This window comes from Leopardus geoffroyi, chromosome D2, assembly GCF_018350155.1.
Source record: "Leopardus geoffroyi isolate Oge1 chromosome D2, O.geoffroyi_Oge1_pat1.0, whole genome shotgun sequence".
NCBI classification, from domain to species: Eukaryota; Metazoa; Chordata; class Mammalia; order Carnivora; family Felidae; genus Leopardus; species Leopardus geoffroyi.
The window spans coordinates 52,729,964-52,750,417 of record NC_059334.1 but is presented as its reverse complement, the minus strand read 5'-3'; the positions used below and the strand labels follow the sequence as shown (position 1 = coordinate 52,750,417).

The 20,454-nt window shown below is 36.1% G+C and overlaps 1 protein-coding gene across 2 annotated transcripts in view; it reads right to left on the bottom strand.

Moving 5' to 3' along the window:
• BTAF1 (B-TFIID TATA-box binding protein associated factor 1) overlaps positions 1-20,454 on the bottom strand; it is a 120,324-nt gene that overhangs the window by 77,390 nt on the left and 22,480 nt on the right. For both annotated transcript variants that reach the window (XM_045438197.1, XM_045438198.1), the window contains 10 exons: positions 19,888-20,034; positions 11,790-11,953; positions 9,170-9,306; positions 5,648-5,777; positions 5,323-5,391; positions 4,132-4,221; positions 3,389-3,484; positions 3,116-3,292; positions 1,907-2,047; positions 772-896 (listed from right to left, as the gene is read on the bottom strand). In XM_045438197.1, coding sequence (XP_045294153.1) covers positions 772-896; positions 1,907-2,047; positions 3,116-3,292; positions 3,389-3,484; positions 4,132-4,221; positions 5,323-5,391; positions 5,648-5,777; positions 9,170-9,306; positions 11,790-11,953; positions 19,888-20,034 — 1,276 coding nt within the window. The remainder of the gene's footprint in view (positions 1-771; positions 897-1,906; positions 2,048-3,115; positions 3,293-3,388; positions 3,485-4,131; positions 4,222-5,322; positions 5,392-5,647; positions 5,778-9,169; positions 9,307-11,789; positions 11,954-19,887; positions 20,035-20,454) is intronic.

Genomic DNA, 20,454 nt, shown 5'->3' with positions numbered 1-20,454 from the left:
AGACTTACAGAGCCAGAAATCATTTATAATCATGAGCATATGCACATTCACTAAACATCCTCTCTAGGCTAAGAACAGCAATTAATTTTCTCATCTGTGATTTTTAAAGTTGCATGTGAATTTTTTCTTCTGTATCTCCAAAGAAACTATTAATAGAAATAGTATTATTCAGGAGGCAATCTAAAAGGTAGGGAATACATTAATCAGCTAAACTTTATTTCAAGTATCAGGACAGGAAAATAGGTGACACTTTTTGATTTATGTTTTTGGCTTCACTCAACCTCTGTCTTTGGACATTATACTGCATTATTATGTATTATTCCCTTCCTGATAATTACTGAAATCAAGACCAAGAGTTGAAATGAACATTACAAAGAAAAAGTTCACTGAGGAGCAAATTTTGGAAAATGTAATGCTGATGTTCAATGATAATTTTATTAGCTAAATGTCTCTAAAGCTAATGTTCTGTATTCGGACTGGATATGAAAATAATATGCAATGATTAAATTCTTGAAGTTAACTATCACAGGATGAACAAAATGAAGAATTATATAACCAAAGTACCCCAAGGATAAACATGACCTTTTTAAGCTCCTGCCCCAACTATGCTGGTGGCTAGAGAGTAAAGAAAAGGCCAATTTGAAAACAGTAGTCTTTGGCATTGCCAACTCACTTTAAGTGCTGTACTTAAAGATGCCAAACTATTTTATTTTTAGGATTATCTGGAAATGTACGTAAACATTTTTTACTTTACTAACTACAAATAATTACCTGCATTGTTGGACCTGAGGATAAGTTAATAAGGATGAAAGAAGAGTCATAATACTATTTGTTGAAGCAGTAAGATCATCTAGTTCCAGAAGAGCATCCCATAGTGTATTTATAATGAATGGTACCTACAGGATCAGTTATTAAGAAAACAGTTATTTTACACAATATACTCACAAAGTCATGCAAAACTGTAGTCACTACTGATTCAAAAACATATACAATCCCCATGCCCTTGGATAGTGTCAGTTTTGAGCAAAATTAAAGAGGAGACATTATTTGCCTTTAGTAATTCTCTACCCCTCTTTAAATGCCACTCAACTCTACTTTGGCACTTCCCTTCATACCCAGGCTTATAACGGGAGGGAGAATTCAGGAAATAAGATAGCCAATACTCTTATTTTATGTAAAAAACTAAAATTGGAAAACAATATAGTGTACATACACCAGACATGACCTTCTCTGTAAACTAATATACTTAAAACGACACTAGTCATCATGAAAAGATAAATTTAGTTTTTGAGTTTTTAAATAAATACTGCTTGCTGCACTTCCAAATGCTGTATACATGTTATGGTTTTGATAATAAAAAAGAAAGACCTTAAAAGAGGCATTTCAAAAAATGAGACCAGATTAAAACAACTTAAAGCCAAAACCAAAATCAAAACAAACACAAATCCCGTATGTCTAAAAACCAGGAGTAAAATAAAGAAGAAATGGTTGCTTTCTTCTCAAGTAAGTTCCTTATATACTCTGTACACAAAGGGGAAGTAGATTAATAGACAAAATTCACTATTCCAAGGATAATATATAATTAAGATTGTATATGTCAGAGGACTATCTGTTATATGAAAAATGGAAGGACAGGATGTCTGGCTGGCTGAGCATGTGACTCTCAATCTTGAGGTTCTAAGTTCAAGCTCCACATTGAATGCAGAGATTACTTAAAAATAAAATCTTCAGTATGGAAACCAATTTGACAATAAATTTCATATTAAAAAAATAAATACATAAATAAATAAAATCTTTTAAAAAACTGGAGAATGAAGGAGAAAAAAATACTGAATGTTTTTCCTAATACTCTATACCCAAGTGTAAACAAGCTCTATAGAAGAAAATGCAAAAATATTTAATTTACCTTCTGTGTCTGAAGGTCTACAAGGCTTTCTACCACAGGTACTAGTGATGCTGCAGCAACAGCTCTGACATCATCATCAAAGTCCTGAAGTCCTTCAATTATTCTAGTTAAAACTTTAGGCAATAAAGTATTAATTACATCCTGTAAAACAGTACATCAAAACAGATTAATTTTCTGTAATGCAATTATTGTGCTTAAAATTTGTTTTATTAAATTTACCATATGAAAGCACAAGTCCCAATCTTTTTTTAAGTTTACGTATTTATTTAAGTAATCTCCATACCCAACGTGGGGCTCAAACTCATGACCCCAGGATCAAGAGTCACATGTTCTTCAACTGAACCAGCCCCGTGCCCCAAAAATCCCAACCTTTAGGGGCACCTGGGTGGTTCAGTCAGTTAAGCATCTGACTTCGGCTCAGGTCATGATCTCGCGGTTCTTGAGTTTGAGCCCCGCATCGGGCTCCATGCTGACAGCTCAGAAGTTGGAGCCTGCTTCAGATTCTGTGTCTCCCTTACTCTCTGCCTCTTCCCCGCTCACACTCACTCTCTCTCTCTCGCTCTCTTTCTCTCTCAAAAATAAATAAAACATTTTTTTAAAAAGTCCCAATCTTTATTAAAAAAGAATCACATAAACAAAAAAGAAAAATAACAACAGAAGTCTATTTGTAACTAATCCCATTTGAAAAACCACAACAGTATCAAGTATCTATTAAATGTGACTTAAAACATCAGATGTTTTCGAGGTAAAACTATGAACTCCCTGCGTGAACACATACAGATACATACCGCTATGCTGGACCCTCAATTTCTATTTCTTATTCAACACTAATGACAACCAAAAGGGGTGTGAGAGAAAAGGGCAGGAAAAGCTCTCCTTACTTCCTGCTCTCCATACTTCAATCTATTCTCCTTTCAACCTCCCTAAATAGAGCCAGCCCCAGAGTCTATTTCTGGGATCATACACAAGGAATCACCCTGAGAATCGGTCTTCCTATGAAACAGGAACAAGTATTCAAACCTAATGAACCATCTTTTGATTTGTACTTAAATTCTTACAGTACCACCTATCTCTAAGATACTACCTCAAGAAGGCAAATCTTGAAATGCTGGCTCATCTGTAACACTAAGAATCTAAGGTCATTTCATACAATAAAAATAAGAGGGAAAAAACCTCTCCCATACATGCTTCAAAACCTGAAGTGTTTACCTGACGAACTGCCAAAGCATACTTTATTCCTAGCAGACCACCATGTCTAACTTCCCATTGTTCTTGAGTAAGTAATTTAAGAAGCACATCCACAGTCTTATGAACTCCTGTTTCATTCATGTGTTTTAACACCACACCTAATGTCTGAGCACAAGTTTCACGAACTGGTGCCACAACCTATGAATAAGAAAGGAAGAAAACTCATTTACAAAAAAACGTATTTTGTTGAATTTGAAATTTGATCGGACAAAGCCTCCCTTAGGTGATACTTACTTCATCAGAAACAAAGTCTCCAAATCTGTCTAATGCAAAAACACAAAGGAGTCTAATAACTAAGTCTTCCAACCACTCTTGATGCTGCTGAATCATCTGTTAAAACAATCATTTTTAATTACCAAAATCATACTTCGTATTGGGGGTTGGGGACACATTAAGTCCAAAATCAAAACTAAAATATTGGGACAGACGGGTTTTGCTGTAGGAACAACAACCAAAATACAGAAAAGTTCCAATTACTACCTTTAATATTAACCACATCGTGTTTATTGATTAATTAGGTTCAAATATACTACACCAAGATCTTTAAGATTCATGAATTCTATTATGTTACTTGCACTCTAAGAGAAATTAAGAAACTACTAAAGGTTGCTCTAATTTCAATTATATCTGTCATGTATCTATTATCTATCCTATTACCTGTGTCTCATGCTACACCAGTCATATTGCTCAATGACCTCTAAACTATCTTCTTACACCTCCTACTCTACTTTCCAATCTTTTGTATCTTGCTCTTATATATTTTTCCAATGTTTCTGAACAAATCTTTCCCATGAACTCATTCTTTCTGTTAGTAAATAGACTTCCTCCTGACCTTTAAACATTTTTCCTCATATTTACCTTTCTATATTTATTTATTTCTCATTTCTATGTCATGGCACAACTCTGTAACTTCCCTGTCTTGAGAAAAGAAGCAAACTACTAAAATCTGTTGATAACTGATCCTTTACTACACTTACCTCTTCTAAAGTGCTATCTCCCATTTTACCACCACTTTTTCCATGAGCTTTAAGGATTTCCCGAAGTCCAGTGCCTGCACCATGCCGAACCTAAAAACAAACAAGACGCAAATGCCAAAGGTTAAATGCTTAAGAAACTGAGTTTAACTTTTCTTCAATATGAAAAAGGGATTCTAGATTTTTAAGAAATCAGAATAAACTAAAGTGGCACTTCAAAAAAACGTGTTCTTCTGCTATCCAAGAAAAATTACATGCATTAGTTTCACAATTTTGGTTATGTCGAATTTTTCTAACATCAAGCTAAGAAAATAACTACCCTAACATCCTTCTGAGATATTAATCTATTTGGCTATGATTTCCCTACCTTTTACCTGCAGTTAGCATTATCCCCAGCAAAAGTGAGGAAAGAATCATGTTGTTCCCTATAGCTCCAACATCAATATTTTAGAAATATATATATTAAAACTAAGTTCCAAAGATACCAGTATAAATGTGAAAGGAAGACAATTCAACTGTCTCATGACTAATGCTTCACTGTCACCCTATAGCATTCTGAAGCATCATCTGGAAGGGAGGAAACAGACCACTGGCACCTCACCCACCCACTTACTTATTCAAGACCCAATTTAAGTTAACACTTGAATAACTTTAAACAGATGTACATCAAGGAGCAGAAAGACCACTAAAAGGTATTCCACAGCAGTGGTTTTAAATTACCCAGCAGCCAACCGAAGTAGGACAGAATGCTTTGAGACCACCAACCCTCAACTTCAATCAGAGGAACCTCACTTTCATCTCTTTTAACATGCTGGGAGATGATCAAGATTTTCTCTGAAGAAATATTTCTGAGACTAAAAAGCTGGTTTGGAAACTATTACTCTTAATCAAATTGTCCTCTTAAAAAGGAAGTTTTTACTATTTGGTAGAGATACACAAGTCTTTATACCACAGCTAAAAAAATGAAAAGAAACTAATAGTTCTCTAAAGATATATGATCAAAAAGGGTATGAAAGGTGAAAATCAGTCTAAAGTTTTCCACTTAGAAGGTGAGTGATATGAAGTGCCCAGATCAGTGGGAAGAATAGGGACCCTAAAAAAAAAATGATGTTTCACATGGTTCCCTTCATTAGCAAAAAAAAAAGAAAAAAAAAAAAAATAGAGCTGAGAGAAGCTGTAATGAAGAAATCTTACCTCCCAGGAAGGATTAAAAAGGTCATTGCAAAGTTCTTCACAAAAGCTTTCTAAAGGCCATTCATTTGTCTGAATAAGAAAAACGGAATTACTACTAATTCAAAAGGTCTGTTTTATGCTAACAATTTAAGTAACTTAATAAAAGTGTATTTATTTGTAGGTCTAATAAAAATATGCTTTAAAAATTTTAATAATTAAAATTTTTACTAATGAAGTAAAGATACAATAAAATTTCTCTCAATGGATAGATTATTACCTACTGACACATCAGTATGAAAAAATTATAAACAATTTCAAAAGACACTTTAGGGTATTTCAATAGTACCTCTTCAAGTAAGGAAGAACTGTCTGGAATATTATCAATCAAAACTTTGGAATCATTTGTAGACTGATTAATAACAACATTTGCTATTTTTCGTCTCTTTTCTTCTGGTTCCCCATCAGTGCTATCATTGCTAAAAAATAAAAGTCACCATTTTAAAAAGTGAATAAAGAATAATGTGAACCACAGTGAATGTAAAAGAATACATTATATGAACACTTGTTTTGCCACATTCATGGTTTACTTAAAACTTCGTATATCAAATAAGTAAGATCAACCATGTAAAAAGTTTTGAGCAGAATATATTCCCCTACTCTCACTAATGAATGTAAAATAGGTTCATGAATTCTTGCTTTCAAACTCAATCACAAATTTAACAGTCTTTCTTTCTTCCTCTCTTCAACCAGCTCTTCTCCTTTTCATTTTAAACTCCCTTGGCCTAACGACCTAAATCTGGCCCAGCTTAACTTTTCTAGGCTTTTCTACCCTAGAGGAAACTAATACACTGAGTAACACACTATAGTCCTACTAGCTCTTTAAAAAAAAGAGATAAATGACCAATGAAAAATGTGTCCAGAAAATCTGAAGAAATGTTACTTTATGACTAGAAAAAAAATATTGAGGCTAGCGTAATAATAAAACATAACAAATGAGAAGACAAAACCACTTTATTCAGTATTAACAGAAAGGACAATCAGCACAGTTGAGGTACATACAGCACTATTTTCTAAAATATGCCCCGTATCTTAATAATGTGACTTATTTGGCCAACCATTTTTTCTAAAGGTGATGAAAGAGGGGCACGTAGGTGGCTCAGTTGGTTAAGTGTCCAATTCTTGGTTTCAGCTCAGGTCATGATCTTGTGGTTCATGAGTCTGAGCCCCACATCAGGCTCTTCGGCTTTTCGCTGATAGTGCGGAGCCTGCTTGGGATTCCCTCTCCCCCTCTCTCTGCCTCTCCTCCACTTGTGCTATCTCTTAAAACAGACTTATATAAACAAACAAACAAACAAAAAAATAAATGTGATGAAAGAAATCTAACCTTCCTCAGTCTCATTCTCTATTACTCTTCCCCTAATTCTCTCCAATCTAGAAACACTGGTTGGCCACCTTACTCTCCTTGAACTTGTTAAGCATTTTTCTCCTTCCAGACATTTGCCCTTATGTTCCCTCTATTTGGAATGTCTTTTCCAAATATTCACAGGACTCGTATCCTCAACTCCTTTCAGATCTTTAAAGAAAAGTCACTTCTGTGAATCCCTCCCTGACTATCCTTATCTAAAATTTCAAATTTTCTCCCCACAACACATTTCACATGTTCCTTCCTTGTTTTATCTTTTTCCTACTTAACTCTTATCATTAACATGATATATGCATATATACATATATGTGTGTGTGTATACATACATATATATATTTACTTATCTTTTAATTTTTTTTAATGTTTATTTATTTTTGCGAGAAAGAGACAGAGCACAAGATGGGGAGGGGTAGAGAAAGAGGGAGACACAGAATCTGAAGTAGGCTCCAGGCTCTGACCTGTCAGCACAGAGCCTGATGTGGGGCTTGAACTTACGAACCACGAGATCATGACCTGAGCCAAAGTGAAACTCTTAACCAACTAAGACACCCAGGTGCTCCTATCTTTTTTTTTTAAATGTTTATTTATTTTGAGAAAGAGGGAGAGAGAGAGAGAGACAGAGTGTGAGCAGGGGGTGAGGTAGAGAGAGAAGGAGATACAGAATCTGAAGCGGGCTCAGGCTCTGAGCTATCAGCACAGAGTCCAAGGTGGGGTTTGAACTCATGAACTGTGAAATCATGACCTGAGCTGAAGTCAGATGCTTAACCAACTGAGCCACCCAGGCACTCCTACTTATCCTCTTTAAAAAAAAAAAAAAAAGATTTTATGTTTAAGTAATCTCTACACCCAACATGGAGCTTGAATTTATAACCCTAAGATTAAGAGTTGCATGCTCTACCAACTGAGCCAGCCAGATGCCTCTACTTATTTATCTTCTCCCTTATTAATTTTTTCTCCAGAATGTAAGCTCCGTGAAGGCAGAATTATCTATTTTATTCACCAATGCATCGTAAGGGCTTAGAACAGTATCTAGCACTCAGAAGGTATTCAGTAAATATTTGTGTAATGAATGAATCATAAACTCTGAAAAATAAAGTCTACTATTTCTATATTCAAATATTTGGGTAAAAGTGCTTATACAAATAAAGCCAACAGAAACCTATTAGGTTACTATACACAATCCTAATAAGTTGTTTACTTAAAAAACCCTGTAGTTTAATGAAGTTCAATTAAAATTTCATACTGAACAAGTAAAAATTTATACCAAGTAAATGTTTATTATTTACTCCCTTTGCACCTAGTTTTTAAATAAATACTATAAAACACTTACATTTTAGCTTTATATTTATAAACGGAAAAAACAAAAGGTCCTGTCATCTGCAAAAAAAACTTTGTAAGTTTTCATGTGTTTAATTACTCAAACATTTCTAGAACACCATAAAAGATTCTGATTTAACAGAGCTGAATGGGGCATTTTAATGAATGCCCCATTCAGCTCTGTTAAATGAAAATGAAAATCTGCATTTTAACACACCCCTCAAAGTGCTTCTGAACAAGGTCGTTTTGAACCACTCTTTTAGAAATGCTGTTCCAGACCATACACAGATACCACTTTTATTAATTCATTAAAAAAATGTGGACAGTGATTTTATCCAGAGTTCTTTCCTACAAGATTAAGTAAATAAACTTGGATTACTACCTCCTATTTGGTCTAGCCACCAGGCTAGAAGACAGATGATGTAACACTGTGACAGTTCTATACTAATCAATATTCTTAACTTGTGGCCCTTAGGGGCGCCTGGGTGGCTCAGTTGGTTAAGCGTCCGACTTCGGCTCAAGTCATGATCTCGCAGTTCGTAGGTTCGAGTCCCATGTCAGGCTCTGTGCTGACAGGACAGAACTTGGAGCCTGCTTCGGATTCTGTGTCTTCCTCTCTCTGCCCCTTCTCCCCTTACACTGTCTGTCTGTCTCTCTCTCTCTCTCTCTCTCTCTCTCCCTCAAACATAAATATTAAAACAAAAACAAAAACAAACTTGTGGCCCTTAGACCACCTCTCTGACTTCACTCGGTCCTACCCTCACCTCCGTCTACTCATCCTAGATATACTGCCTTTCTTTCTGTTTCTTGAATAGTCTATGATTAAGGCATTTACATTTGTTCCCTCTGCCTGGAATTTACTTCCCTCGGAAGATCTTCAGCCCCCATTCAAAGGTCATAATTGGTAAGGAAAAATAAATCTGCATATGTGGATTATTCTGGGGAAGCTGTCCTAGTCCCTAGTAATAATAAATAATCTCTGACAATTGAGCAAAACAATCCAAATGGTACTCCACAGCTAAAGACAATGTCAGCAAATGTTTTTAAAAATCAGGCAGACACAAATTTAATCTATAAAGCATCACTGTTTTAAATGAATAAGCAAAAAAAAAAAAAAAAAATTACTACCTCTTTTCATTAGTTTCCACTGCATCTCTGGATCTCTGTTTTGCAAATAACTTGGCCATTCTTTTAGCTTTGTTCTTTTGTCTACTGCTCATTCCTGCTCGAAATTCTGAGTCAATCAATTCAGCTGCCTGGAGAGTCTAAAAGAATAAAAGAATGCTGAGTTTGAACTTTTGAAGTTAAAATAAATACCCACAGCCTCAGAACAGTACTAAGTCTATAAATTTCACTATATCCAAACTGACCACAGTTTGACAGCTTCATGCTATTCTGTTATATGGTTATTACCATAATTTCACTCTTTTATTCCTTATTTCCTATTCTTCCAATTCTCAGCAGATGTTTGTATGTTTCTTAACTTTTTTTGTCACCGATGTAGCACAAATGTATGATCATAACCCACAGATAGGGTTTTGAAAAGGTGATACTTCAAAATGACCACAGTAATAAAGATGTGGTGGTACACAGATACAATGGAATATTACTCAGCCATAAAAAAGAACAAAATCTTGCGATTTGCAACAACTGGATAGATCTAGAGTATAACACTACGCAAAATAAGTCAGAGAAAGACAATCACCATGATTTCACTCATATGTGGACTTTAAGAAACAAAACAAAAAAAAGAAAAAGAAAAACCAAAAAACAGACTCTTAATCATAGAGAACAAATTGATGGTACCAGAGGGGAGGTGGGTGGAGGAATGGGTGAAACAGGTGAAAAAGATTAAGAGTACACTTACCTTAACTCCAAGTAACATAGAATTGTTGAATCAATACATTGTACACCCAAAACTAATAACACTATATATTAATTATACTGGATTTAAAAAAAAAAACAAAACAAAAAAACTGTAATACCACCCTAAAGTTGTAGGAATAAAGAATATTAATTAATATTAATAAATAAATAATTAATATTAATTAATTTCAATATCACCTATTGAAAAAAAATTATAGGCATAAGTGATCCAGCATCCTATAGTCAACTTAACTCATATTGCTCCTTTTCTCTTAAGCCATCACTATCTACTGTCTCTGCTGTCTTTTCCATTCATGGGAGACATTATAAAGGCTGTGAGACAGAAATGCTTTCAGCTCAAGCCTAAAAATCCTTTCTGCCCTTAACTGATTTAAGATTCAACTAAAATTCACTTTGACCACTAATCTGGGTCACTGGTATGGATACCCCGCTATGGTCTTAGTCCAGAGACCAACGGCGCATATACAAGCAATGATAAACCTATGGCAACAAGTAACAAGCACCTCCTCCCAAAGGTCCATGACATATAAGGCCAACCCAACTTGGATCTCACAAACCTCAAAGTCTCTGCTGCCCATCCTACATACAACTATTCTGTCCATACCCTATCTTCTCTAATATACTTGGCTCATCTTTTTTCTTATACCATACACAATAACCACACTATAATCACATTACTACATTTTTGTTCTCCTTTATTCTATTTTTATTTTTTATTTACACCTCATGCTTCTCTTTGCACCTCATTTCTTTCTGTTTCTTTATAGTTGTCATATTTTCTGCCTCTTTATACTCTTCTTTTTTCCTCAGGAATGTTCTTTTGTTTTTTGTCTGCAAAAGTTATTCATCAACACATACTCTATTAACCCTAAAGAAAGGTTCGAAAATTCTGATGGTTTAGAGAACCAGTATAAAGGAAAAGGCCAAAAGAAAGACAAGATAAGGGTTTCATGACTGCAAAGCAGGAATTCTTAATAAGGACCAGGAAACTCTAAAAAGATACTGCAGTGGCAAGAGGAAAGAATACCAACCCCCTTGAATGTTAATATTTCAGTTGCATGTGAATTTTTCTTAGGAGAGAGCCACAGCTTTACTGGAGCTTAAGCAGTTTGGGACGTTAAAAAAGCAGCAGCAGCTTGCGAGCATCCAATGGGAATTTGAAGAATAGAGAAAAGGGAGAAATACAGAGCAAAATTATGGTACATCCATAGAACAAAAGAGAATGAAGCTATCAAAAAAATACATGATCAATCTGTATATACTGACATATTCAGCTACATGAAATGTGAAAAGATAAATATGGCTTAAAATACAAATACTTGTGTCTGCATGTACAAGTAATTCATGAAGGGTTCCTTTGGGGCATGGGGACATGCATGTCCATCAATTATTAAAAACTTTTTACTTCATATTGTATACCTTTTTCATTGTTTGAAAATTTTCTTATCATATCTGTTACTTTGCCAAATAGAATAATAAATCACTGCTCTAAAGATTTCTAATATCATACTAGCCCTTACTATCCTCTACTCTCTCAAACATTTACTTTTTTTTTTTTTTTTTTCCACTGAAGAACAAAGGAAAAAGCAATTGGTGCAACTGGGATCTCTCAATAGCAGTGGCTCCAAAAGGCCCACCACAGCGTTTATCTAACAGTCAATCCAGAGTTTATAAGGTAGGCTGAACTTCTATCTCTTTAGGATCTGTTACCAGAAATCCAATTTATGAAGACACTAAATACTAAATTATGGTGGAACAAGCCACAATGAGCAACAGCATTTTTTTTTCATTGCAATAACATGGCAAGATGAAGCAAAACGCTTGTATTACTTGCAGTCAAATAACCAAAGATTTTACCTACAGGTTGTTTGTTTACAAGGGCTGTTGAAGTTGGAGTATAATCCAGATCTTCATCATTGAAGAGTTCTTCAGTACTCATTCCAATGGCTTCTCCCATATTAAGACCAAGTTTCTTTTGTAATAGTTTCCGTTGGCGTGCTATCCTCTCTTTAGGATCCACTTCACCTTTAAACAGAAAAGAAATACGTTTCCTCCAAATCAGGTAAGAAGTTTTCTAATCAATGAAGATCAAACTTGATTAAAAGTAAAAAAATCTTAACTATTAAAACACCCCTCTCAGGAGGTGGCTCAGTCAGTTAAAGTCCAACTCTTAATTTCGGCTCAGGTAACGATCTCACGGTTCATGGGACCGAGCCCCACGTCAGGCTCTGTGCTGACAGTGCCGAGTCTGCTTGGGATGCTCTCCCTACCTCTCTCTGCCCCTCCCCTGCTAACACATGCACTTTCTCTCAAAATAAATAAACATTTAAAAACAAACAAAAACCATCCCTCCTGACAATAAAACAAATCATACTCACAATCTGAACATGTCATAAACTCTATTATCTAACTATGATTGAAAAATAGTGTTCTAGGGGCACCTGGGTGGCTCAATCGGTGAAGTATCCAACTTCGGCTCACGTCATAATCTCACAGCTCGTGAATTCGAGCCCTGCGTCAGGTCTGTGCTGACAGATGAGAGCCTCGAACCTGTTTCAGATTCTCTTTCTGTCTCTCTCTGCCCCTCCCCATTCACGTACTATCTCTCTCAAATATAAATAAACATTAAAAAGAAAAATAGTGTTCTCGCTAACAAAACATTGTAGGAATTTTCACTGAGATCCCACCATTGCCCCACTATCAATTATCAAGTATATATAAAAGGAGATTCATGCTTATGGAAATAAACCAATCTTATTTATTTATTCATTCATCCATTCTCCACACCCATCATGGAGCTTGAACTCACGACCTTGAGATCAAGAGTTGCATACTTGAGGGGCGCCTGGGTGGCGCAGTCGGTTAAGCGTCCGATTTCAGCCAGGTCACGGTCTTGCGGTCCGTGAGTTCGAGCCCCGCGTCAGGCTCTGGGCTGATGGCTCAGAGCCTGGAGCCTGTTTCCGATTCTGTGTCTCCCTCTCTCTCTGCCCCTCCCCCATTCATGCTCTGTCTCTCTCTGTCCCAAAAATAAATAAACGTTGGAAAAAAAAAAAAAAAGAGTTGCATACTTGGGGCACCTGGATGGCTCAGTTGGTTAAGTGTCTGACTCTTGATTTTAGCTTAGGTCATGATCTCATGGCTTGTGAGTTCCAGTCCTGCACTGGGCTCTGCGCTGGCAGTGCAGAACCTGCTTGGAATTCTGTCTCTCTCTCTCTCTCTCTCTCTCTCTATTTCTCTCTCTCTGCCACCTCTCCCCTGCTCATGTTCTTCCTCTAACATTAAAAAAAAAAAAAAAAAAAAGAGCCTCCAGTCTTTCTAGTTTGAGGAACTAGAGGAAAAAGAGTTAAAGTTCACTATAGCCACTGAAAGGTAAAGAAAACCCAAAAAAGAGAGAGCCAGAGAGAAGACCCAAATTCTGTAAAACCTCAGCCAAAACTCTAGCTTAATTATAAACTATGTGAGCACATGGCAGACTCCAAACAGTCCAGCTAAAGCTAAAAAGTGAATTGAGATTTGAGCTGTTGCCCATCTCAGAGGAATTGCAATTTGAGTTTCACATAATTAAATGCCTGCTAAAACAAGCAAAAAAAGAAAAAAATCAAACTAAAATCTTTTTTCGAAGAATATAACAGAATCCAGCCTAAACAATATATATAGCATTTATCACGTGAGGGGCAGAATTCAAAATTAAGCAACATACAAAGAACCAAAAAATGTATCCCACTCTCAAAAGAAAATTAAGGAAGACCAACTCTGAGATGACCCAGATGTTAGAATTAGAACACATGATTTTTAAACAGCGAGTTTAACAATGGTTAATAAGGAAGATACTGTCACAATGAGAATATAGAATACCTCAATAAAGAAACAAACCATAGGGACACCTGGGTGGCTCATTTGGTTAAGTGTCAGACTCTTTTAAGTTTTTTTTTTCTTAATGTTTCTTTTTAAGAGAGAGACAGACAGAGTGTGTGAGCAGGGGAGGGGCAGAGAGAGAGGGAGACACAGAATCCAGAGCAGGCTCCAGGCTCCAAACCGTCAGCACAGAGCCCAACGCGGGGCTCAAACTCACAGACCGCCAGAGTTGGACACCTTGAACGACTGAGTCACCCAGGTGCCCCAGCATCTGACTCTTGGCTTTGGCTCAGGTCATGATCTTGTGCTTTGTGGGTTTGAGTCCTACATACGACTCCAAACTGACCATAGGGAGCCTGCTTGGGATTCTCTCTCCCTCTCTCTCTGCCCCTCCCCTGCTCATGCTCGCTCTCAAAATAAAAAAAAAAAAAATAAATTAAAGTTAAAAAAAAAAGAAAGAAACAGAAACTATAAAAAAGAAGCTGAAAGAACTATATACTTGTAAAGGGTGAATTATATGATGTGCAAAATATGCCAATAAAGGCATTTAAAAAAAAAGAAAAGTAGATCTGGACTGAACTATAAGAATCTGAAATTTTAAAAATCAGAGTGGGCCTAACGTCTGAGTGGAAATATCAGACAAAGCACAAGTGAATTTAAAGATGAGAGGAATAAAAGTACCCAATCTGAAGAACAGGGAGGGGGAAAAAAAAGACCTAAAGAAATAAAACCTGAAAATGAGATTAAAAAAACAATTCTACTTACAATATCATTAAAAGCAAAACTTAAAACTTATACTCTGAAAACTACAAAAATCCTGGTGAAAGAAATTAAAGATCTAAGTAAATGAAAAAACATTCCATGTTCATGGATCATTACACAATTACTATCGTTAAGACTGTAATACTTCCCAAACTGATACAGAGTCACAATTCCTATCAAAATGCCAGCTGACTTTTCTGGAGACACCGAAAAACTGATCCCAAAATTCATATGGAACCAGAAACATCCATAACAATCCTGAAAAAGAAAACAAAACAAAACAAACTGGAGGTGGGGCGCCTGGGTGGCGCAGTTGGTTAAGCGTCCGACTTCAGCCAGGTCACGATCTCACGGTCTGTGAGTTCTAGCCCCATGTCGGGCTCTGGGCTGATGGCTCAGAGCCTGGAGCCTGTTTCCGATTCTGTGTCTCCCTCTCTCTCTGCCCCTCCCCCGTTCATGCTCTGTCTCTCTCTGTCCCAAAAATAAACAAACATTGGAAAAAAAAAAACAAAAAACAAACTGGAAGTTCAAGCTTCTTGATTTTAACACTTATCACAAAGCCAAAGTAACCAGGACAATGAGATACTGGCATAAAGATAGACATCAGTGGAACAGAACTGAGAGTCCAGAAATAAAACTATAGTTCTATGGCCAATTGGTTTTCAACAATGGTGCCAACATCATTAAGTTCTTTTCAAAAAAGGTGTTGACACAACAGGTTAACTACATGCAAAATAATGAAGTTAAACCCTTAACCTCACAACACCACAAAAATTAACTCAAAATGGGTCAAATACATGATAATATAAGAGCTAAAGCTCTAAAACTCTTAGAAAAAACACAGGAGTAAATAACCTTAGATTTGGCAATAGCTTCTTAGACATGACATCAAAAATTTGAAAAAGAAAAGAAAAAGATAAGATGCACTTCATCAAAATTATTAACTTTTGTGCTTCAAAGACTATCATCTAGAAAGTAAAAAGAGAACTCGGAATGGGAGGATATGTTTGTAAGTCACCAATAGGAGATTTGTACTTAGAATATATAAAGAACTCTTACAACTCAATAATAAAAGACAAGTATCTCATTTAAAAAATAGGCAAAGGATGTGAATAGACAGTTCAAAGAAGATACACAAACGGTCAATAAACACATGAAAAGATGTTCAATGTCATGAATCATCAGGAACATGCAAGTCAAAACTATAAGATATCACTTCACATTCACTAACTAGTATGGTTATAATCAGTCAGTTAAGAACAAGTGTTGGCAAGGACACGGAGAAATCAAAATCCTCATATACTGCTGATGGAATCTAAAGTGGTAGAGCAAGTTTAGAAAACAGTCTGGCATTTCCTCATATGGTAAAACATAGTTTCCACATGATCAAGCAATTTCACTCTTGGGTAGCCATACAGGAGAAAGGAAAACACGTCCATACAAAAACTTTTACAGTAAACCCCCGGATTGCGAGTAACTTGTTCTGTGAGTATTCTGCAAGACAAGCAAACATTTCTAATAAATTTTAACTTGATAAATGAGCAATGTCTTGCAATGCTAGTACTACATGACACTGAACATCACATGATCACAAATGAGCGAAAGGTGTTCTCTGTTCTCTCTCTCTCTGCAGGATTGTGGGTGATGGCCTCCCACGCTTGGATGCTCAGTCTCAGGCTGCGGTGTTTGGCAGAAATCAGCGGGTGCAAGCCCTATGTCAGGCTCTGTGCTGACAGTTCGGAGCCTGGAGCCTGCTTGGGATTCTGTATCTCCCTCTCTCTCTGCCCCTCCCCCACTCATGCTCTGTCTGTCTCTAAAAATAAACATTGAAAAAAAAATAAAAAAGAAATAAAGAAGAGAGTAGCTTAACACTACATCACAATGCCTATGTCATTCACCTTACTTCATCTCATCAAACAGGCATTTTATCATCTCATATCATCACAAGAAGGTGAAGTACAATACAGTAAGATATTCCAAGAGAGATTTCTATAACTTTTATTAAAGTATATTGTTATAATACTTCTATTATTAGATATTGTTGTCAACCTCTTACTATGCCTAATTCATAAACTAAACTTTATCATAGCTTTGTATGTAGAAGAAAAAATGGTATATATAGAGTTTGGTAATATCTACGTTTTCAGGCATCCACTGGAGTCTTGGAATGTATCCTTTATGGATAAGACTACTGTATAAAGTTTCAGTTTTGAAACACAGAGTTCTGAAGATCTGCACAACAGTGTAAATGTACTTAATATTATTGAATTATACATTTAAAAATAGTTAACATGTAAATTTTGTTATCTATAGTCTACCACAATTAAAAAACTGACACATCCTATAACAGGAATAAAAACTATAGAGAGAATCAAAATGAAGTACTTATACTACAAAATGGATAAGCCTTGGAAACATTTTGCTAAGAAGCCAGTTGCAAAAGACCATATTTTAGATGATTCCATTGATAAGAACTGTCCAGGATAGGCAAATCTAGAGAGACAGCAAGATGCTTAGGGCCCAGAAAGAGAGGGAGGAAAGAAGGGTGTAGGAGGTTGATAGCCAAAGGATACAGGGTTTCTTCTTGAGATAAGGAAAATACTCTAAAACTGACTGCACATATCTATGAATATACTAAATACCACTGAACTGTATGCTTTAAAAATGAGTGAATTGTATGGTATGTGAATTATATCTCTACAAAGCTATTTTTTTTTAAATTTAAGTCTGCTCTACCTGGAGAGAAAAACACTAGGCATCCAAAAGCGAAGACTGCTGGATCACAAGTCCATGATACACAGAAGTCCAAAATCAGTCTTCTCATTTCAGGCAAAGTCCTACTGCGGAAAGTAACCCACACAACCGCAAAGGAAAATCAGACTAGCGCCTATACAAATCATGTATGTGTCCTTCATATATGAGGAAACAAACAGATGAGATATTTAAAGAAAATCTAATTAGAGGATTTTAAATGAGCACTGTTGAGCATACTGTGACTTATCATCATTAAAATCCAAGTTCCCCCAAAACTGGGGTTTCCAATCCTGGTTACATATCAGAGTCACCTGTGTAGTTTTTTCTTTTAAATACAAAGACCTAGAACTCTCCACAGACCTATTAAATCAGAATTTCTAAGGTAAGACCAAACACGTATTTTTTTAAGTGACAGGGGGGACACTGACTTTTACTCCTGGATAAGGACCAATGATCTCTGATATGATGACAATAGTAAAATTAGTAAGCTTACTGTTGAGAGAGAACTTTTTTCAAATTGGAAAGTTTTTGAAATGACTTCTACCTCCCACATTAGAAAAACTATACTTTTCTGGAACTTAACCAAATTCTCCTTTTAATTCTCTCCAAAAATAATTAAACTACAATTGACCCTTGAATAACACACAAGGGTTAGGGACACCAATCCCCCAAGCAGTTAAAAATCTGTGTAACTTCTGAGTCCCCAAAAACTTAACTACTAATAGTCTCCTGTTGATCAGAAACCTCACCAATAACATAAACAATCGATGAACATGTATTTATATATTATACACTACATATTCTTACAATAAGCTAGAGAAAAGAAAAGTATTATTAAGAAAATCATAAGGAGGGGTGCATGGGTGGCTCAGTAGGTTGGGCCTCTGACTTTGGCTCAGGTCATGATCTAGCCATTCCACAGTTTGAGCCCTGCGTCAGGCTCCTGAGAGCTGGAAGCCTAGAATCTGTTTCAGATTCTGTGTCCCCCTCTCTCCCTCTGCCCCTCCCCAATTCATGCTCTCTCTCTCTCTCTCTCTCTCAAAAATAAAAATAATAAAACCTTAAAAAAAATTAAAAGTTATAAGGAAAACATAATTACAGTACTGTACTATATTTATCAAAGAAAAAAACAGATATAAGTGGACCCACACATTTCAAAAACCTATGTTGTTCTAAGGTCAACCAAAGATCTTTCAACAGAAACCATACTGGGGTGCCTTGGTGACTCAGTTGAGTGTCTGACTCTTGACTTTGGCTCAGGTCATGATCTCGCAGTCTGTGGGATTGAGCCCCCAGTCAAATCCCTGCTTGGGATTCTCTCTCTCCTCTCTGCCCCTTTCCTGCTCCTTCTCTCAAAATAAATAAACTTAAAAAAAAAAAAAAAAAAAAAGGAAGAAAGAAACCATATTAAGAGTTAATAGGTATTTGTCTTTTTTTTTTAATGTTTATTTATTTTTGAGAGACAGAGCAGGGGAGGAGCAGAGAGAGAGGTAGACACAGAATCTTAAGCAGGCTCCAGGCTCTGAGGTGTCAGCACAGAGCCTGATGTGGGGCTTAAACTCAAGGACCACGAGATCATGACCTGAGCTGAAGTTGGACGCTTAACCGACTGAGCCACCCAGGCGCCCTGTTTGCCTTTTTTTTTTTTAAGAGGAACAAGTGAAGATCACTTCATTAACTTAGCTAGACAGATATGCTTTGAGTAATAACTAATTTTATTAGCAACAAAAACTGTTCTCTTTTGGTCTTAGGCAAAAGAGCAACTTATTTACTTACAGAAATCCATCAAAAACATCAAGGTTTTTTCCACTCAAAGCATGAATCCTGAATGGCCAAAACATTATTTTATATCCAGATGGATTCTATAAGTTTAAAGATAATGGGACAAGTACCTACCCAACATTTATTTTTCATTTTTAGTGTTTGCTTTGGTCACCAGCATGAGTAGATCCAATTATTTAAAATTTAAAACACATGATAAAAAAGAAAACTGTCATACAGTCTCCCAAATGTCCCGAATTGTGAAAACAGTATCACAATCTGTACTAATCCAGGCTTTTAAAATCTACTCAACTGGGAGAACCTGGGTGGCTCAGTCGGTTTTAACCATCTTGAGTTCGGCTCTGGTCATGATCTCATGGTTCATGAATGTGAGCCCCATGTTGGGGTCTGCGCTGACAGCACGGGGCCTGCTAGAGACTCTCTCTCTCTTCTTCCCTCTCTCCTTCTCTCAAAATAAATAAACTTGAAAGAAAAAAATCTATTCAACTGAGGCTCTTGGGTCACACTTTATAATTTCGCTAATACATAATAAAATGCTTGTTCAAATACTAGTATGTATATATTAACAACGCACAGATATAGTACAAAGTCACTTAAAAGAAAATATTCATATGGTACATTAGATCCAAATATTTTTGGTTATCTTCTCCACCCACAGGGCCTCCACCTCCCCAACTGCAAACTTCAGTCAATTTACATTTTGTAACATCTATGTTGATTTTGCATGGCTGATATATAGCATGCCAAGTAATAAATTAGTCTGTACACACACATTTCAGATTTTCTTCTATCCGACTACTACATACCTGATTTTTCATCTTGTACTTCAAATTCTGCACCAGCAGATCCCAAAAGTGATGCCCCATGCTGTAACAATCTACATATATCAAATCTGTCAAAATTCAAGCGATCTGTAGCAGGTGAATCTTCCATAGCACTTTCTGAAGTAGATTCTAAATGAGGTTGAAAAATATTTAATTTGATTATAAAGTCAAAGTATAGAATGAAAGAAAACAGCATCGTGTGGGGTGGTTGGGTAACATTTTAAGACAAGTAAAAGGGAGAATTAAGTAGAAAAGCTACTGTGGATTTACTTATGATCAGCTCTTATTTACGAATAAACTATTTAGTTGGAGCCCCCCCACTTCTACAAACTATCATAATGCCAGTGGGTGTAGGTATAGCTGTTTTTGACTACAAAAGCACATTATATGAAGAAATGCATCCCATATTGAAAAACGTATGCTAAATGCCATACTGTCTCCATTTACTGTTTAACAGTTTGAAAATACCAACGTAATAGCCTGAGTTCAGTATAGTGCAAAATTGGAAGACAAACATATTCACATACTATATTCATATATAATAAGCTA